The 19,830-nt window shown below is 35.5% G+C and overlaps 1 protein-coding gene across 3 annotated transcripts in view; it reads right to left on the minus strand.

Moving 5' to 3' along the window:
* The window catches only part of IMMP2L (inner mitochondrial membrane peptidase subunit 2), an 886,026-nt gene that overhangs the window by 271,141 nt on the left and 595,055 nt on the right, over positions 1 to 19,830 (minus strand). For all 3 annotated transcript variants that reach the window (XM_043589280.1, XM_043589281.1, XM_043589282.1), the window contains one exon: positions 16,391 to 16,456. In XM_043589280.1, coding sequence (XP_043445215.1) covers positions 16,391 to 16,456 — 66 coding nt within the window. The remainder of the gene's footprint in view (positions 1 to 16,390; positions 16,457 to 19,830) is intronic.

Here is a 19,830-nt window from a genome sequence, read left to right on the forward strand (position 1 = left end):
ATGCTGCCCTCCATACGGTAGCTACGTGGCTTGCAGAACATATTTAGATATCTATGTGGTCTTCTACACTAAAGTTTTACTATATTTTTATAACTTTAAAATATTGAGAAAAATATGCTACAACCTTTGGTGGAGTCTCCTTTCTCTTTATTTGTAAAACTCATAGATTAACATTAACACACTAATAGCGTTAACTCACAGCAGACAAATGTATAAACGTTATATCAAAGAATTCAATTTCTAAAGTTCTACCTCACGGACTTTTAACCATCAAAAATAAATGGCTTAAAAAATTTATTTCCTAAAGTAATCTATGAGATGAATACAACTAAAAGGCAATTCACAAACTAGAACTACATCTGATCTAAATATGGACAGAAGGTTAACGCACATAATATATTCAAACTCACAAGAAAACATTTAACATCATTTGAAAATGGGCAATTCTGAAATAGTTCTTAGAGAAGGAAGTAAAAGATTAATAAGTGTATAACATATTCATTCTTATTAGCAATGAAAATAATATAAACGAAAACAATGAGAAACACGTTTTCACCTTTTGGATTAGCAAAGACGAAAACGATGTTAACACTCATTGCTTGCTCGATACTCAGTCCCGTATTCAGACATTGCCAGACATGTGAAAAGTGGAACTTTGATATAAGTTTCCTATGCATATCCTCTTTGATTTCCTTCACTTTATTGGTAAGGATGTTGCAAGTTTTAATTTTAACAAATCATTATTTTTTAAAAGTCATGTGAGAATACGAGAGCTCAGACACATACAGTTAGAAGTCACTTCAATTTCCATCATGCCGTAAACATTCTCTTGATTTTAATGATAGCCATATTAGACTTAGAATTCAGGTTTGATTTACATAATCCCCCAAAGACAGCCCCAGAAATCCATTAAGGGTCACCTTACTTTCCCATACACATAGGAAATTCTAATCTGTTCATTCATTTCCTTTTCTATTATCAGACTCCTTGCTTTTTATAAAGCTTACTGCTTATTATACTTTCATCTCAAATAGAAAATCTTTCAGTTTGGCTTTCCATCCTACTAAACTCCATTCCAGTATGTATTACTTGCTCCTCTTCATGTTATAGTCAGAGATTAAATAGTCATTTACTTTTTGATGTATGTAAAACTGGAATCCAAACTGCAGAAATGTTCCTGGGAAGCATCGATACACCTTGAGGTGTAGCTGCTCCGGGCTGCATATTAAAACTAGGTATCGCATAATGGTCAGGGAGTAGAATTTATTTTTGTAATAAGCAAAGGAGAAAATCTCCTTGGTTCCCAGGTGGCCAGTTGCAGAAGCCCAAAGTTAATGACTTGTTATTTATCATACCCCAAATATACAACTTTCATCATGCAATTGACTCTTCTGAAAGAAAATATCAACGACTGTCAACTCCCCTAATAATGAACAAAAATTTAATTATTTTCACTCAAATTCTCATTTGAGTTGCAACTACCAAGATGATCAATTTCAAAATCTTATTAGTTCTGCTGCTGTGAACCACTCAGATTAATGGTTTCAATGTTACAAACAATGGTTCCAATGTTACAAATGTTCCAATGTCACAAAACTACAAACATAGGCTTTAGTTTCAAAATCAACATTTAAAAAATGGGAATGATTACTGCTTTCGCCAAACTAAGATGCTCTTATTTGTATATAGGTATCCCTCATAATAAATTAGGTAACATTTGAACATTTTCCATAACACACTGAGTAAATGGGGGAACTAAAACAAATTACTTTTAAAGAAAGGATCCCCTAGATTATTAGCTCCTTCCTCTCTTCACTATCAGTTAAGTCCAGCACAGGCAGATTGAGCTAAAATAACAGCCAGAAGATAATTGGAGTTCTAATGCTGGGCTTATAAGAGGAGCTTAAATAGCCTGTAGTAGTACTCTGATACAGAATTTTCCCCTCTGCAGGGCTATTCCTTTTGTATTAGGAAGAAACTATTTGGGCAATGAAATTTATTCTACACTTTTATGAGCACTGTGGCTGCTCGCCAGTGAAGATACTCTCTGCAGTGTTCTTACAGTATAATAGCTCTTCCCCATCCAGCTCGAGACAAATATCTTTACTGTCCAGGTGCACCCATGTGGCTTCTAGCAGTGTAGCAAAAACCTCACTTAGAGTAGCAAAGCTCAGGATTTTCTTTCCTACTGTCCTCTGCCTCAACCAACCTAGAGCCAAAGAACCCATAGTTTTTAGGCTAATTCTTCCCTACTATTTAAACTACTGGCCAGGGGTGGGGTGCCTGGGTGTCTCAGTCAGTTGAGCATCTGACTTTGTCTCAGGTCATGATTTTCCTGTTTGTGAGTTCGAGCCCTGAATCAGAGTTTGTGCTGACAGCTCAGAGCCTGGAGCCTGCTTCAGATTCTGTCTCCCTCTCTCTCTCTCTGCCCCTCCCCTGCTTGCAGTCTGTCTCTCTCTCTCAAAAATAAATAAACATTAAAAAACATAAATAAATAAATAAATAAATAAATAAATAAATAAATAAACAAACAAACAAACTACTGTCCAGGACTAGAAATGTTTAGTATTTTCTACTTATTTCTAAGGTTAAAGGAATAAAAGTAGATAATATAGACCAGGATTAGCAAACTATGGCCCAGGGACCAAATCTAGTCCCATATCTGTCTCTGTAATTAACGTTTTATTGGAACATTCATTTTATGTATCCTTTATAGTTGCTTTCACCCTGCAGTATCAGAATGGAGTAGTTTTGTCAGAGACAGTATAGCCTGCAAAACGAAAAATATTTACGATCTGGATGTTTACAGAAAAAGCATATTGCCCCCTGCTACAGACTGTGCATGAGGAACCAGTTCAAGATCCCAAAGATATAGTAGCCAGCATTTGAGTTCTTGCATGGGAAGTTGTAAACGTGGTTTTCTTCCAACTTCAGAATTTATAAAATATGGAGCCATATCTTGACCTACCAGTACAATAAAAATTTTTTCAACAGTGGCAAAAAAAAAAAAAAAGTCGATCATCTAAAATGGGCAAATGGACAAGGCATTCTTTTCAGCTCTGGGGAAGCCAAACAGAAAATAAGTTCATAATACATTAAATTTTAGTAGTGTGTTAAAGTTTACAAAGTATTGGGAGGTATTTGTTCTTCAAAATAACTCTGAAAATAGATAACAAAAAAAAATCAGAGAGGTCAAAAACTTTTCCAAGGTCACACAGCTTGTAAGGAACAGAGCTGGAATTGAATTTATCATCTTACTTCAACTGTAAAATTCCTTCTACTCTATCATGCTACCCTTCATTGCTCTAAGACATCTAAAAAAAGGTTTTATACAAACAAAAAAGTTACAAAAACTTAATAGCATCCATAACTAATTAAGTTAATACCTAAAACACATCTGCTCTCTGCATGAAATTCTTTCTCCAAACATCTTAAAAGAGAAACAGGGGTCAATGTTAAGTTTAAACAAGGTTAACTGAAACTGCACACAAATAGAAGACCTATCTGTTCCTTAATTATTAAGTAATTATTCAGGATGAAATGTTCTTAAGCCTTTCTGGCATGCATCTTAAGCTTAGTTAAAAAGGTATTTTAAGACAATCTTTTTAGCTTCCTAGTAAGATAATTGTACTTATATGCCTTTTCAAAATATTTGACAGACTTACATTACTGTGAGCAGAGAAAAAAATAAAAATCAATATTTAGTTGCAAGGAATGTACAAAAGTTAGCATTTTTCTATATTTTTACTTGGCGTTCACAACTTCAGAAAGGTCTACTACTAAGAATTGTAATTAAGCCAGAAGTGAAGAGGCTGATAAAACTAATACACCAGCCGGCCCCCCGTGTGACGTGCTTCCTTCTAGGAAACACCAGACTCCACAAAAACACTTGACATAATCTGTCTGTACTGGGGGACGTGAAGGAGGATCATGGCAGAACTGCAGTCCCCAAAGCCAGCCCGAAAAGAGAGAAAAGGAGCTTAGTGAAAAGCTTCAAAGTTAGAAACGGGCTACTATATTTTGGAGAGCAACAAGGAGATGTTGACAAGGATGGAGCCAGATCAGAGCATCCTGCTAGGCTCCTAGTTGCAGAAAACTTTTCTTAAGTTCAGCCAATGGGTTTTCTACCTGAAGCACCACAGTTATTTCAGCCCATGGACAGCCCAGAGAGAACACGACGTTCCTAATACTTCCTTTCAGATATAGTGAGTTTAATATGACGAATATTAAATAATGAGGATATCATTGAATATTAATTTTTATGTTCTTTGTTTAAGTGTATTTATTTTGAGAGGGGAGGGATGATGCAGAGAGAGAGGAAGAGAGAGAGAATCCTTTGCAGGCCCCATGCTGTCAGCATGGAGTTTGACGTGGGGCCCAATCTCACAACCGTGAGATCACGACCTGAGCCAAAACCAAGGGTCTGATGCTGAACCAACCGAGCCACCCAAGCGCCCTTCATTTTCCTGTTCTTACCAGTAATTTTCTATAAATGGTTTTGTCTACTACCCTATGACCCAGCAATAGCACTGCTAGGAATTTACCCAAGGGATACAGGAGTACTGATGCATAGGGGCACTTGTACCCCAATGTTTATAGCAGCACTCTCAACAATAGCCAAATTATGGAAAGAGTCTAAATGTCCATCAACTGATGAATGCATAAAGAAATTGTGGTTTATATACACAATGGAGTACTACAGGGCAATGAGAAAGAACGAAATATGGCCCTTTGTAGCAACATGGATAGAACTGGAGAGTGTTATGCAAAGTGAAATAAGCCATACAGAGAAAGACAGATACCATATGTTTTCACTCTTATGTGGATCCTGAGAAACTTAACAGAAACCCATGGGGGAGGGGAAGAAAAAAAAAAGAGGTTAGAGTGGGAGAGAGCCAAAGCATAAGAGACTCTTAAAAACTGAGAACAAACTGAGGGCTGATGGGGGGTGGGAGGGAGGTGAGGGTGGGTGATGGGTATTGAGGAGGGCACCTTTTGGGATGAGCACTGGGTGTTGTATGGAAACCAATTTGACAATAAACTTCACATATTGAAAAAAAAATAAAATAATACAATAAAATAAAATAAAAATAAATGGTTTTGTCTAGGTCACCAATTATTGTTACCCAATAATATGCTCATAGTACTTTTGTGTGGGCTACTCCTAGGGCTGTTGTTTATAATTTAGGGCTTAATAGATAAGCAGTTCTGGAGTTGCCACGTTTCCAAATACCTACCTAGTAGAGACATAGGAGTATTTATTACCATAATAATATAGGAGAATATTATTACCATAACATCAGTATATCTGTGTAATATACATATTGGTAAATGTAAATTCTTATAGATATATCTGAAGTATATATTTTTTCTTTATGGAATATTCAAGGCAAAATGCTATGACATAAATATTTTTTCTAATCTTTTCAATCTGCTACTAGGATATACACAACACCATACATACCTCTGGAAGCGTGATTAGGAGTACTAGAAAAAAAGGACTTTTTCTTTTTACCCCATATGTTCCAGTATTGTTTCAATTTTCTAGATTATACTAAGCCTGTATTACTTTTGCAGTTAAGGAGGAGACTGTAAGTCTCCTTTTCATCTCAAACTTTAACCAGAAAGGTGAACACAACACAGCTCAGCTCCCAAGGTAAACCAGATACTTTCCCTCCAGGGAGGCTCCGGCAAGCCTTAGGACATTTTCTTGGTGGCAATTCTCTTGTTACATTGTATTTCTGTATTTTGTTGTCTTTCTACCAGAGCATAAGCTTCGGGAAGGCAACAACTATCTACAGTGTTTAATACTTCTAACCTCAGAATCCCAGACAATGATTATCACCTAGTAAATACCCAAGGCACTCAATAAATAATGAGTAAATCAGGACTACTACTAAGAATATCTGATAATTACTGAATGCATCCTTATGTGCCACGCACCGTGCTAACCAAATTACATCCATTACGTTATGTAATCCTGAAGAAAACTCTATGGAGTATGTACTATTATAATTTCCACTTTACAGGTAAGGAAAGTTAAGTTTAGAAAATTAAATAATTTGGCAAAGTAACATAAGAAGCAGCAAAGCTGGGATACAAATCAAGGAAGTCTGAATTGATAGTTTGTGCTCTCCACCTTTACACCACCATGAATGATACATGACTATGCATGAAAGAATAAACAGTGAGAATGTTCATATCGAAGGAAGAATCCTGTTCAAGAGACGGGTAGCCTAAGGTAGAAAATGAAACCAGAGAAACCACTTATGGGGGCAGGGAGAGAATCACACACTATACTAGCTGTCACGATTATGAGAAAAAGTAATTCAATCTAAATAGTCTAGTGACTTCCGGCAACTGTTGCATCCTCCTACATGAAAGTGTGTACACTATGTTTGGGGAAATGCCTCTGGAAACCTCCCTACACTGCTCAATTGATTACAGAAATAATTTTGACTTTAAAAATCAAGACCAACATTTTTACATATAAAATTAAAGTGGCTATTTTTTGATGGTGAGGAAGAAATACCTATTGCTAATGCATATAGTTTTATTAGCCATTCCATTTTTATTCACTGATACAGCAGCAGCATGATAAATAATTACCTGTAACTACATAAAAGAGAGAAAGATTTCCACAGTGTCATGGGTTACCTACAAATCTATAATTCTGCAGTAAAGAAGAATTATCATTCTTTCAAGAAGAAGGAAGGAATGTCCAGAAGATATTAATAATTTCTCAGGTTGACATGAGAGTGAAACTGATGGTTTTTCACAAATGCTTCTAATTTAGCGGTAACTAACCCTTATTGGACAGACCCTGGGACATTTAATTTCATGCCCAAGGCCTTATCTATTAAGTAATAGTGTTGTTCGGACCCTAAGTACTAAATACAAATGTGCCATGCCATTTTGATTTGGGAAAATTCAGAATTCAAACTAAACCAGGCTTATGAGCCTCAGAAATTTGTGAAAGCCTCCTGTTCAGGTTGCTAACAGCTAAGGCCCAGTGTATAAATATCCTCCTGTGTTCAAAAGCCACCACCAACCTGGGTGGTGGGAACTATAAAATAAAACCACTGGCTTCCATGCTCTAAAACATTCTATTTAGCAATATTTATCAGGATCCTGGACATAAGTTTCTTTCCAAATTTCTTTTTCATTCTGTCCTTGCTTTTAGGACAGAATGCAGTCCTAATTCCTAATCTGCCCAAAGTGTCATAAATCAATGCAAGGTCTTCAAAGACTGCTACAGAGACATATTAGGCTTCTATTATTCAGAGCTACTGCACCAAAAAAAAAAAAAAAAAAAAAAAAAAAAAAAGAAAGAAAGAAAAAGAAAAGAAAAAAGTTATTAAACAAGCATCATTTTTAGTTTTACTGGAGAAAACTCAATTTAGTTCTGTTTTTCTTCCTATAAAGCTTCATCATTTCCTGGAACATAATATGATTCAACCATCTGTGATAGGCTAGTATTGATTTCCATATCTTCAACAGCACATTTAAAATCAACAAGCTTTAAAATGTTTAATTTCTAGTGATTCAATTGAATTTTTTTCCTAATACCAGAAAGTTATTTTTAATAAATTAGGGTGTTTTGACACTTTACAATAGAGTATCTAGACTTGAAGAGGAATTATCACTTAAATATTTTTGCAGTGAGAGAAGTCTCATGCCTCTCTACCTCAGAATATTTTGCAATATCAATAATTATTACAGAAAGTCTTGCACTGTACTTTCTAGCATGGAAATGTCTGTGTTGTGAGCAGGATGTGCTTTTCCACAACACCATTGATCCTGCCTGACCTAAGGCCTCCCTGGACAGGAAGTGAAGTGACTCTGTTTTCTATGAACACTTCTTGGACTCCTCCTGAACAAGGAGAGCCACAGACTAAAGGAAATCAAATTATGTAAAGTGAATGAATGATAAAGTAGCTTCTATTTCATTGGCAGGGTGACCATTTGTTCCAGTCAGTCTTGGCCACCACATTATGCTGATTGATCCAACACAGTAACCATCCCCTTTCACTCCCAAATGTGTCCTTCTTCAGGTGATAAATTATACGGTTACCCTCTTCACTGGTGACTCACTTCACTGAGGTTGCTAACTACACAGAATCCCAGATTCCAAGTGTCGTAAAGTGTATTTCAGTAGGTAAGAAGAGAAATGATAATAGACTTCGTTTCTGACAGGGCTGAGAAAATCTGTGAAACAGAAATACAAGTGCCCAACAAAAAATGTTGATGCCTTACAAATTTCAATTGTGGTTGATTCACATTGACTTCCTGCAGTTTGGTGCTTTCTATTCATTTTATCTTTTTCTAAAACAGTCCTTCTATGTGAGTCATAACAAATTAATAAGAAAAAGCAAATAACTATGAAAATATTTTGGTGGAACTAATGGCCTTGTCTAAATATTACTTTCATCAGCTTTTTACTGTTTGTGTTATAGATAAGTAGGCGCATTTGGGTTAACATGAAAATGACTACATTCCTAGCTAAGTTATCCACACAATCGAGAAACTGCTTTGTGATGTTAATTAATGTGGACATCCTGACAGAAAGTTCAGACTTGCCAAGTCACCTCTTTTATGGTCTTAGAGGTATTTGGCTGAATTCGCTGAACAAATACTTCAACTGTACTTTTGCCTTGTCAATATAATCATAATGACTGTGATTACAAATAATGTGACTACTTAAATGAGTCACTCTGAAAATATCAAAGTAGTCACCATTCATGTCATAAACAAGGATACTTAACTACTTTTAGAGGAAGCTACATATTATTTCCTCAAGAGAGAAATACTTGGACCCGTTACTTGGGTCAGACTGTCTCCCTTTAGTCTTCCCTCCATACAGCAGACAAAATGATCCTTTAAAAATGCCAATCATATCCTATCAGTCATGGTTCATAACATTCCACAGGCCTGCCATCTTACTACAATAAAATCCAACATCCTTCCTATGAGCCACAAAGCTCTGCAAACCTCTTACTCCTAGTCTCCTACCTCAGTTTACCTCATTCAGTAGGGTCTGATATGCTGACTTCTTGCAATTCCTTAAACTCACTTTATGCATATACATTTCAGGATTACTTTTGTTATTTCTTTGGTCTGAACTTCCTTTGTCCTAGATACTAACATGGCTCTCTTCCTTTTTCCCTTAATTTAGAAGTTTGCTCAAATATCTTCTCATTAGAGAGGTTGACTATGAACATCCTACCTAAAGTAGCAGTTCCAGACCCCTGCTCTATACTTTTTTTCCTACTTTATTTTTCTTTAGTACTTTGAGCTCATGGCATTGCATTATGTGTTATGTATTTGATGATTATCTGCTTCTAACCACTAGAATGTAACCTCCATGAGGGCAGGGACTTTGTCTCTTCTATTCAATTGTGTCTCTCTAGTGGCTAGACCAGGGCTCATTAAATGAATGTTTCTAAGGTCTATAGGTCAGGGAACTGATTAAAACAAACGTAACCCAATCATCTAAACTAATTTCACAATTTGTGTGGAAATGTTTTGACTTCTGAATCTGAAGTCCACAATTTCCCCATTGCATATGATCTTTAAATCAATTTTTTCTGAAAATCATATTTCATGTATTGTTGGTAAAAGTATAAACATATTGGTAAGAGTGTAAAACTCTTAGGAGGGAAATTTAGCTGTATATTAGAACTAAAAATAACAACAACAACAGCAACAGATGTTGACCCAGTATTTCTACTTCTAGCTCTCTGCTCTACAACAATAAACACACACATGTCCAAAAAAGTATGTGTGCAAGGATGTTCATTATAGCATTTTGAATTTTTCAAATTTGTGTTATTTCTGTAATTTAAATAAGTAAGTAAATAAGTGAGTAGGTAAATCTTCCCCAGAGAGTAATGTCAAAATAACTACCAAGGAGAAGAGATTATAGTTTTCTTGAACATGAGGTTTCAAAGGGTAATTTTGAGCAAAGTGAATGCTAATCACAGTGCTCCAATTTGAGAGGCCTCACACTATATGCCATACCTGCGAGCCCCTTCCAAGAGGTCCCTTATAGCCACAGGGTCTGTACTAGGCAACTGGCCAACACAGCCACACTGGCCAGACCAAGGAAGGGTGCCTACCCCAAAGGCAGCTGGTTTATTGGCCAAACAGTGGCCTGTTAGGTGGGCATATCCTAGATCTACACCTCAAAGGGACACACTCATATTCTCTCAGGTAGTTTAAACAAGAGGCAAACCCAAGGAAGTCAGCAGTTAGCAATGGGGCAGAAGCCAACTGGAACCCAAACAAGATGGGCAAAAGTAACACGCCAGCAGACGGAGGGTACAAATGAACAGAAACCAGTAGTCCTGCTGAACTCCCGTTCTGATTCTTCAGTGAGGCTAGGCTGATCCCTGGCTTCTAACACCCTTCCTTCCCCAGGTAGAAACAGAACATAATTCAATCATCTGCTGAATTACCTTAAAAAAAAAAGTGCTCTTTAAACTATACTTTACTACATATGTTGTTGTTGTTTTTTTTTTAATTTTTTTTTTCAACGTTTTTTATTTATTTTTGGGACAGAGAGAGACAGAGCATGAACGGGCTAGGGGCAGAGAGAGAGGGAGACACAGAATCGGAAACAGGCTCCAGGCTCTGAGCCATCAGCCCAGAGCCCGACGCGGGGCCCGAACTCACGGACCACGAGATCGTGACCTGGCTGAAGTCGGACGCTTAACCGACTGCGCCACCCAGGCGCCCCCATATCTGTTTTTTTTATAACTAACAGAACATTAAATTGAGGATTAAATTAAGACTTTGAAGTGCTTAGCTCTGAAAAGATAATCGTTTCCTCTCTACCCTCTAATTACGTGTAATTCACAATAAAAATACTACAAAACCCACAATAAGGGTAACTTGAGTTGTAATCAGTCAAAACTTTTTTCTTTGATCATTTTATGATATATCAAGTTTTTTCCAAAAAAAAAAAATAGAAAGAATTTGGTGATGTGCATTTATGTTTACCTTGCCTACTAAGAAATCAAGCATTATCCAAGTTAAAAGTGGGAATGGAAAGTCCACATTACAGATCAAAGCACCCTGTCTTCTACATGAAGGACACCAACAGACAAATGATTTCTAGTGGTAGACAGAAAGCAAATTTAAAAAATTTTTTGTATATGTTTTGGCATTGAAAAAATGTGTCATAGAGAAAAAAAGGTAAGCCTAATAGTAAATAATACTTTATTATACTTAAATACCTGTTAATATTTATAAATGCTATTAGAAATATATTATAGGAATTATTCCATTATTTTTTAATGATTTTTAAGTTTATTTATTTATTTTCAGAGAGAGAGAGAGTACAGGGGAGGGGTGGAGAGACAGAAGGAGACACAGAATCCCAAGCAGGCTCTGCACTGTCTGCGCAGAGCCTGATGTGGGGCTCAAACTCACCAACGGTGAGACCATGACCTGAGCTGAAGTCAGACGCTCAATCGACTAAGCCACCCTGGCGCCCCAGGAATATTTTCAACTATTAATTTAAAACCCAGGAAGACTATAATTCTTACGTACCAATATTTCAGAGGAATAAAATTTTAAATTTTCTTTTAAAACACCAAATACAAAAATTATTTTCTCTAATCAATTATCAAATAGTTTTTAGAGGCTACATACTAGGAAAGTCTTGAGCCTTGACACTTCCATTCTGTATGCCATTCATGGGTTCATGGTAGAGGTGTAGTGAAGGGGGACAGAAAGGGACATATGTCCAAAGAGTTAATTTTCAGAATTAGAACAAAGAAGCCAGACTTTGCACATGGGTTGCATCAGTGGAGGGAAAAGGTATAAATCTCTTACATCCCCACCTCCCTTTTCTTCATCTCCCAACCCTGTGCCGATAATCCTCCCTCCAGCTCTGCCTCCCCTCTGTGAACCTAATACAGTATTTACATTTACTGAGGAAAGAACAAGCCAGGTTTTTTTCTCAGGGAGGTCTGTTGTAGGATTTCTAATTGTACAGAGATTTTTATGTCTGACCAAGTTTTATAATCTTGCGTTGACTCTTCAGCTCTAATCAATATTGATACATCTGAATTAAAACTGTCTTCTCTTTGTATTATACTATAAAATGAATCTGTTGGCATTCCTAATCTTGTTAGATTATTTGACATAGATAAAATTTTTGCTTCCTGTGTTGACCAATTCTTTTATTTAAATAACTTCACTGAGATGTAGTTCATATAACACATAATTTGCTCATTTAAAATGTACATTCACCGTTTTTAATATATTCACAGAGCTGTGAGACTATCACAATTTATCTTGGAATGTTTTCATGTCCCCTACCAACCAACCAACCAACCAACCAACAAACAAACAAAAACAAAACACAAAACACAAAAACCTACTACACCCATATCTTTCATTCTCCTTCTTTTTTCTGTCTCTATAAATTTGCCTATTCTGGACATTTCATACACCATAAATAGAATTAAATTGTATATGGTCTCTTGTGATCAGCTTCTTTCATTTAACATAATGTTTTCAAGCTTTGCTAACTCATTCTTTAAATGGGATTTGCATCATATCCACACTGTTTTCCAAATATTAAAAGAATATTTTGTATATTTATGCATGTATGTCAAGTGGTTTTCCAAATTATTGCCCTTCCCAGTTCCCAGAAATCAGAAGGCTAGATAGCCTCTTCAAAATAAAAAAAACACAGTCCTCAGATTCTGCAAATTGAAAATGCAAATCCTCCAGGTAACAAAAACTAAACTCTTTGATATTAACACACTTACACCTAACTAAAATCGCATTATTATACATGCACATTCATCCTCCCCCCAAAATGCCCAATCTATTTAAGGTCTCAAAATCAAAGGACTTCTTATAATTCAAAATATTAAATAACCAGTACAAAACAAGCAAATGCGTTGAACAGACGCTTCACTCAAGAAGATATATAAATGGCACATAAGCACATGGAAACATGCTCAACATCAGTAGCCTTCAGGGAAATGCAAATCAAAACCACAACAAGATTCTATTTTATATCCACGAGGATGGTTATAATAAAAAAATATTCATAGTACCAAGTGTTAACAAGAGTACAAAGAACCTCAACCCCTTTTACACTGACTGTAGAACATAAAATACAATAGCCACTTTCAAAAACAGTTTGGTAGCTACCAAAGTTAAACATATATTTCACCAAAATAGCCAGTATCCCTAGGTATATAGGTGTTTTAACAATGATATATGTGAATACTTCTCGGTAGAAATAAAAACATATTTCTACCCAAAGACACAAATGTCCATAGCAGTGACACAAATGTCCATATCTTTACTCATAATATCCCCAAACTGGAAAAATCCTAATCTTCATTAACTTGTAAGTACACAAACAAAATGTGGGATGTCCATACATAGAATATACTTAATAATAAAAAAGCACAAACTACAGATATTCACACATTGGAGGAGACAGAAAAAAAAAACATTCTGGTATGTGGTGGAAAAAAACACAGATATAAAAGACAACATATTGTATAATACTGTCTAAATAAAATTTCTAGAAAAGGCCAAACTATGGAGACATAAAGCAGATCCATGGTTGTCTGGGATTGGCCACTGGCACTGGAGTAGCTTCAGTTAAGTGCAAATGGGAGGAGGGAACTTTTGAAGGTAATGGAAGCTCTCAAAAACTAGATGTGGTGAGGGTTGCACTATATTTATATATAATATATATATAATAACATATATTATATATTATATACAATAATGTTTATAATAAAGCATTAAACTATATTTAAAATGGGTGATTTATACAGTATATAAATTACACATCAATAAAGATTTTGAAAAAAACACAAATATTCATAAATGTAAAGCATTCAAACAATACCTCAATATCTACATTAATACTGTGCAGACTACCAATGAACAGGAATTCATGACATGTAAGTTTTGCCCATTCATTTCTACATCAACAAGTTCTCAAATTGTTTGGTCCTTTATACTCTAAAAATAATTTGTACTCTTAAAAATAATTGAGGATCTCAAAGAACTGTTGTTTATGTGGATACCATTTGTCAATATTTACCATATTAGCAAATATACTCTGTCAATATTTACCATATGGGGAATTAAAATGGCAAATTAAAAACAATGTTATAGCATCACTTCCAACAATAGCCAAATTATGGAAAGAGCATAAATGTCCATCAACTGATGAATGGACAAAGAAATTGTGGTTTATATACACAATGGAATACTACTTGGCAATGAGAAAGAATGAAATATGGCCATTTGTAGCAACGTGGATGGAACTGGAGAATGTTACGCTAAGTAAAATAAGTCATACAGAGAAAGACAGATACCATATGTTTCCACTCTTATGTGGATCCGGAAAAACTTAACAGAAGACCATGGGGGAAGGGAAGGGAAAAAAAAAGTTAGAGAGGGAGGGAGGCAAACCATAAGAGACTCCTAAAAATTGAAAATAAACTGAGGGTTGATGGGGGGTGGGAGGGAGGGGAAAGTGGGTGATGGTCATTGAGGAAGGCACCTGTTGGGATGAGCACTGGGTATTGTAAGGAAACCAATTTGATAATAAATTTCATATTAAAAAAAGATAAACTAAATAAACATTAAAAAAATTTAAAAAATTAAAAATAAATAAAAACAATGTTATAGATTCAATCTAAAATAATAACAAACCTATATGTTAACACATAAAAACAAATATGTTCAATGAAAAGTATAATTATTTTCCAAAACAAAATAAACAGAGTTGAAATCAGTGGCATTTTTTATGTTTTTGCCAATCCGTTTCGTGTTTGGCTTAATAGAAGACAACCATATTCCCATATCTGCTCTTGCATGCAATCTGAAGCAATGTCTCACATCACACAGCCTCTGGAAAACCCCACTGTATACTCAAGAGAGAATAAGAATGAAAAAGGCGAACAGCATCTTAGTATTATTAGGAAAGTAGTTCTGATCTCACTGACCCCCACAAAGGGTCTGGGGAATGCTTAATACAGTTACTTTAGGATTAAGATTATTGGAAAACAGGATCAGGAAACTTTCTGAAAATAATTTTCAGAGCATTTTGACCCCTACATTGTATAGACCTGACTACAGCTTACTTGAAAGTAAGCAATCAAAATGAGACACGTCATGCCACATCAATACTTACTTGTTGAATCTCAAATGCTGTTCTAGATTCATCAGCAAGTAAAATAAATAAGACAATACTACAGATTGTTAAAATACCTGATTGTAAAAAACTGAGAACAAACTGAGGGTTGATGGGGGGTGGGAGGGAGGAGAGGGTGGGTGATGGGTATTGAGGAGGGCACCTTTTGGGATGAGCACTGGGTGTTGTATGGAAACCAATTTGTCAATAAATTTCATAAAAAAATACCTGATTGTTAGATTGTTATTTTCTTTTTTTTTAAGATTATTTATTCATTTCATGAGAGAGAGAAAGGGAGGGGCAGAGAAAGAGAGGGAGAAAGAGAAACCCAAGCAGGGTCTATGCCATCAATACAGAGTCGGACTCGGGGCTCAATCCCACCAACTGCGAGATCTTGACGTGAGCAGAAATCAAGAGTTGGACTCTCAACCAACTAAGCTATGCAGATAAGTTGCCCCTACATTGTTATTTCCTAAAGCTACTATTTTAGTCATAGATTCAGAAGCTTTTGTTTTATATCCTTTCTCGTTTTCCACCATTGCTATGAGTGCGAAAGCTCTGACCTACTTTCTGTATATGCTTGTAAAATAATAAAACATTTTTGAATTTTTCTAAAATAAACCTTGATACCATAATCTAAAATAATCATGCTAATTTTAATATTTGAAAAATAATTATTTAGTTGTCATTTTAGAAAACATGACTAAATTAAATTGAATTAGTATTTATTTCTCCTGTGCCTCACATTTAAAGAATAATATAATTGGGGCACTTGGGTGGCTCAGTTAGTTAAGCTTCTGACTCTTGGTTTAGGCTTAAGTCATGATCTCACAGTTCATGGGTTCCAGTCCTGCATTAGGCTCTGCAGTGATAGAGCGGAGCCTGCTTGGGATTTTCTCTCTCTCTCTCTCTCTCTCTCTCTCTCTCTCTCTCTCTCTTTATGCCCCCTCCTTTCTTTCTCTCTCAAAGAAACAAACAAACAAACAAACAAACATTAAAAAAAAAAAGGATGATAATGTAATCAAAACTTTCCGTGTGCCTTCTATCCTGAAATAGTTGGAGATGCTCGCTAAAGATGTACCAGTTCATTTGGGATGTCTCCAAAGCTCTGGTCCTCTTTGAACTGAGTTGTACTTCCCAAGGAACATGATTTAAAATTTGACAAAATTCCAGAATTTATAACTTGAACTCAGTGTAAGTACTTACTTGACAATATCTCCTTCAAGAGCAATCACTCTTTTAATGATCTTCTGTTCTGGGTTTTTAGGGGACCTAGAATAAAATAAGATTATACAATCAGTTATGTCTCTATTGTTTTAAGGAAATGAAAAGAAATTCTGCAACAAAATAAGCTATATTAAAATCATTACAGAATCCTTTGCACCCATGACGTGGCCTCAGTCCTACTTAGGTCCCCAAAGTAATATAAAGCTACTATTGAAGTAATTCTCACTTTAAACCTTTGGAGGAGAAGCCATGATGACAGTTTATTAAAATAAAAAGTAGAGAGGGATAAGAATTTTACTATTAAAGCTAAGTACTTGCAAGAGAGAGGATTCATATATAAAGAAAATTAGATGTTTCTTTAAAATCACACACTTAAAGTTTCTTTATTTCATTTAAAATAAACAATGGAATTTTAGTTAAATCCACAAGAAAACAAAGAAGATGAGAGGTGTTTAAAAAGATCAGAAGAGTCTTTTAAACTGCATTCAGGTTTAGCCATTTGAAAACTCTGTAATTCGGAGTGCTAAAACGAGGGTATTGACATCCCACTCTATCCCTAGAATCTCACTCTGCAGAAAGCCATGTCTGCCCTGAGTAGCCCTATGGAGAGACTCATGTGTTGAGGAAATGTCTGCCGACCATGTGAGTGAGCGTAGCAGTAGAACCTTCAAGCCTAGTCAAGTGCTCAGAGACTACAGCTCTGGCCAACAGTGGCACTACCATCTCCTGAGAGACCGCGAGCCAGGCCACCCACCTAAGCTGCCTTTGCCTTCGTGATACTCAGAAAATGTGTGAGATAATAAACATTTGTTCTTTTAAGCTTCTAGATGTTGGGGAAATTTGTTACACAGCAAGGGCCAACTCAGTCTTACTAAGGCCAATTTCCTGCCAATAATGTTTTAAGTCTTTTAACAGACACATTTCAAGGAACATCTCATATATCACATAAATGATCATTTAATATGATTTTGGAAATCAAAGATAAAAATATTTTCAATTCAAGTCACATTTTGAATCGAGTTGCTTTTGAAAAAGGAAGGTAAATGCACAAAACTGAAAAGATTAAATATATTCAAAATGTAACACTTCATCAAAGTAAATATGCAGTTTCAATAAGATTTATATTTCACATTATATGTTGCCGAGAAAATGAAATCATCTAAATCATTTGCATCTACTTGTGAAAATTAGTCTCACATTTTTCACTAAATTATAAGTATTCTTTATTTGAAAGGGAAATTTGGTCAGAGTTTTTCACTGAACTGTCCCTTTCACTGAACTAACTGTTACATCTCTATAATTTTACTGTCATCTGTGTGCAGCTAGAGTGAGGGTTCTTGGAACAGTGAAACTGAATAAATTGTGCAGGACCACTTACAGACATTTAGGAAATTCCCCTCCTTTGTCTCTTTGTTTTAGATAACCAGAAATGTATAAAATGATATTCAGCCTCTGTGATCACCAAAGAATTGCATATTAGAACAATGGAATGCCATTTTCCTATTACACTGACAAATAATAATGATAACAACAACAACAATTGTAATGCTAGTAATACAGTTTGTTGTTGAGGGTCTAGGGACATGGGTACTCTATGTATAAAGCATATGGTAATGTAATCATGCATTTCCATAAAACAGTGACAAGATTTTATATTCTTTTCAACATGACAATTGTAGTTTTAGGAATTAATCCTAATGAAACAATTATGAATATATGCAAAATTTTAGCAGTATGGATGTTATCTATTTCTAAAAAGAGAAAAAAAATTCTGTTAAGAGTAGATTAAGTAAATAGTCCATCCACATAATAAAATATTTACCAGTCATTAAAATATTATAAAAGAATTTTTAATGATGTGAAAATATCAACATAATGCATAGATTGAAATGGAAGCTAGAAAATAGTATGCATACTGTGACCTCACATCTGTAATTAGAGAGAGAAAATGTACATGCAATTGTACAGGGAAAAATCAGGAAGGACATAAAACCAAAGTTGGGGTGTAGGGAGTTCTGTAGCTGATAAAAAAAAAACGTGCCTAGAGTTTTTGGTTCAGATTTGTGGGAAGTCTATTAGCAGAGACAACTGTTGGTATCATACGACATTACCTACGAAGAAATGCCCCAAGAAAGGCGTGAGACCTGAACTAATCGCCAAGTTCCCCCACCTCACACTGATGCGGTATTAATGCCAATGAAATAATATGAAAAGCAATCCTTATCACTGTAAAACAATATTTTATGCCAACAACTTTTAAGCTCTTGAGGTGCTTGAAAAGAATTTTATGTTTTAAAATAATCTATATTTTAAGATCATGAGGCAAAATAGAATATGCAAAGTGAGCTATCTATATAATTAAAGTCTTATGAATTACTATTTCAAATATATCTATAAATTTTAATGTAATATTAAACTCATGAATCTAATCAAAAGATTCAAAATCAAAAAAAGCTATTACTAACATTAATCCCATTACTGCTCAAAATCTATATCTATATTTTAATCATTATGCTGTTGAATATACTACTTTCATGTAAGTAGAAGTGGTATGAGAGTTATTATAGATTTACATTGTGAAAGTCATTGAACTTCCCTTTGTCTAAATTTCCTTGGCCATTTGCCCATCTCCTGGGAAGTGTGAAGAATAACAAGGGAAGGATTATATGCCCTCCTTTAGGGATACGATGTATGGTGTCCAACAAATACTAAAATTTGCATTTAAATTTGTAATTTCAGCATTTTCATAATAAGCATTGTTTTACAATATTTATCTCTGGATCCTGACTTTTAAGCATTCTGTCATATGCTGATGATTTAATTAGGCACGTTTCCTCCAGAGGCTTGGACAGGACGCCTAGAATTATCCGCACAGGGCTCCGCACATGAGTTTGGTGTGGCAGAATGGGTGGGTGTCTAAATGCAAAGGCTGTCGGGAGGAGAACAGGATGCAGCACGGTCAGTGCATTTCTATGACACTTAATGTTCTTGAATTTCACTTCCCATCTTGATAAAAATGCTGTTTTCACCCTGTTACAGGACGGACAGAGCCATGTCTTAGGTCTCATAATCTCTGGAAATGATTTCATGCTCTTGTATGTTCTTTCTGTACACTGTAATTTTGATCCTGTCTGGAGCACTAGGAAGGTACTTTGGAATACTCAGGAGATGCCCTCTTGAGTTTTGTGGGGATGGAAAGATTAGCAAGTGTGCCACGCTCTCTGTTCCTGCTTCCATCACACACATACCTTAATCCTGTGCCTAGGTTCTCACTCTTCTCCCATTTATAGTGAAATCCTAAAACCTCCCTCCAGATTGTAAATATTTTTATGTTTACGTGACTCAGGATTGCCCCAGATTATCACAGAATTAATCTCATTATCAGAAGTCATTTTAACGACAGTCTAATGTAAGCATTG

The sequence above is a fragment of the Prionailurus bengalensis genome, chromosome A2 (assembly GCF_016509475.1).
Source record: "Prionailurus bengalensis isolate Pbe53 chromosome A2, Fcat_Pben_1.1_paternal_pri, whole genome shotgun sequence".
In the NCBI taxonomy this organism is placed as follows: Eukaryota; Metazoa; Chordata; class Mammalia; order Carnivora; family Felidae; genus Prionailurus; species Prionailurus bengalensis.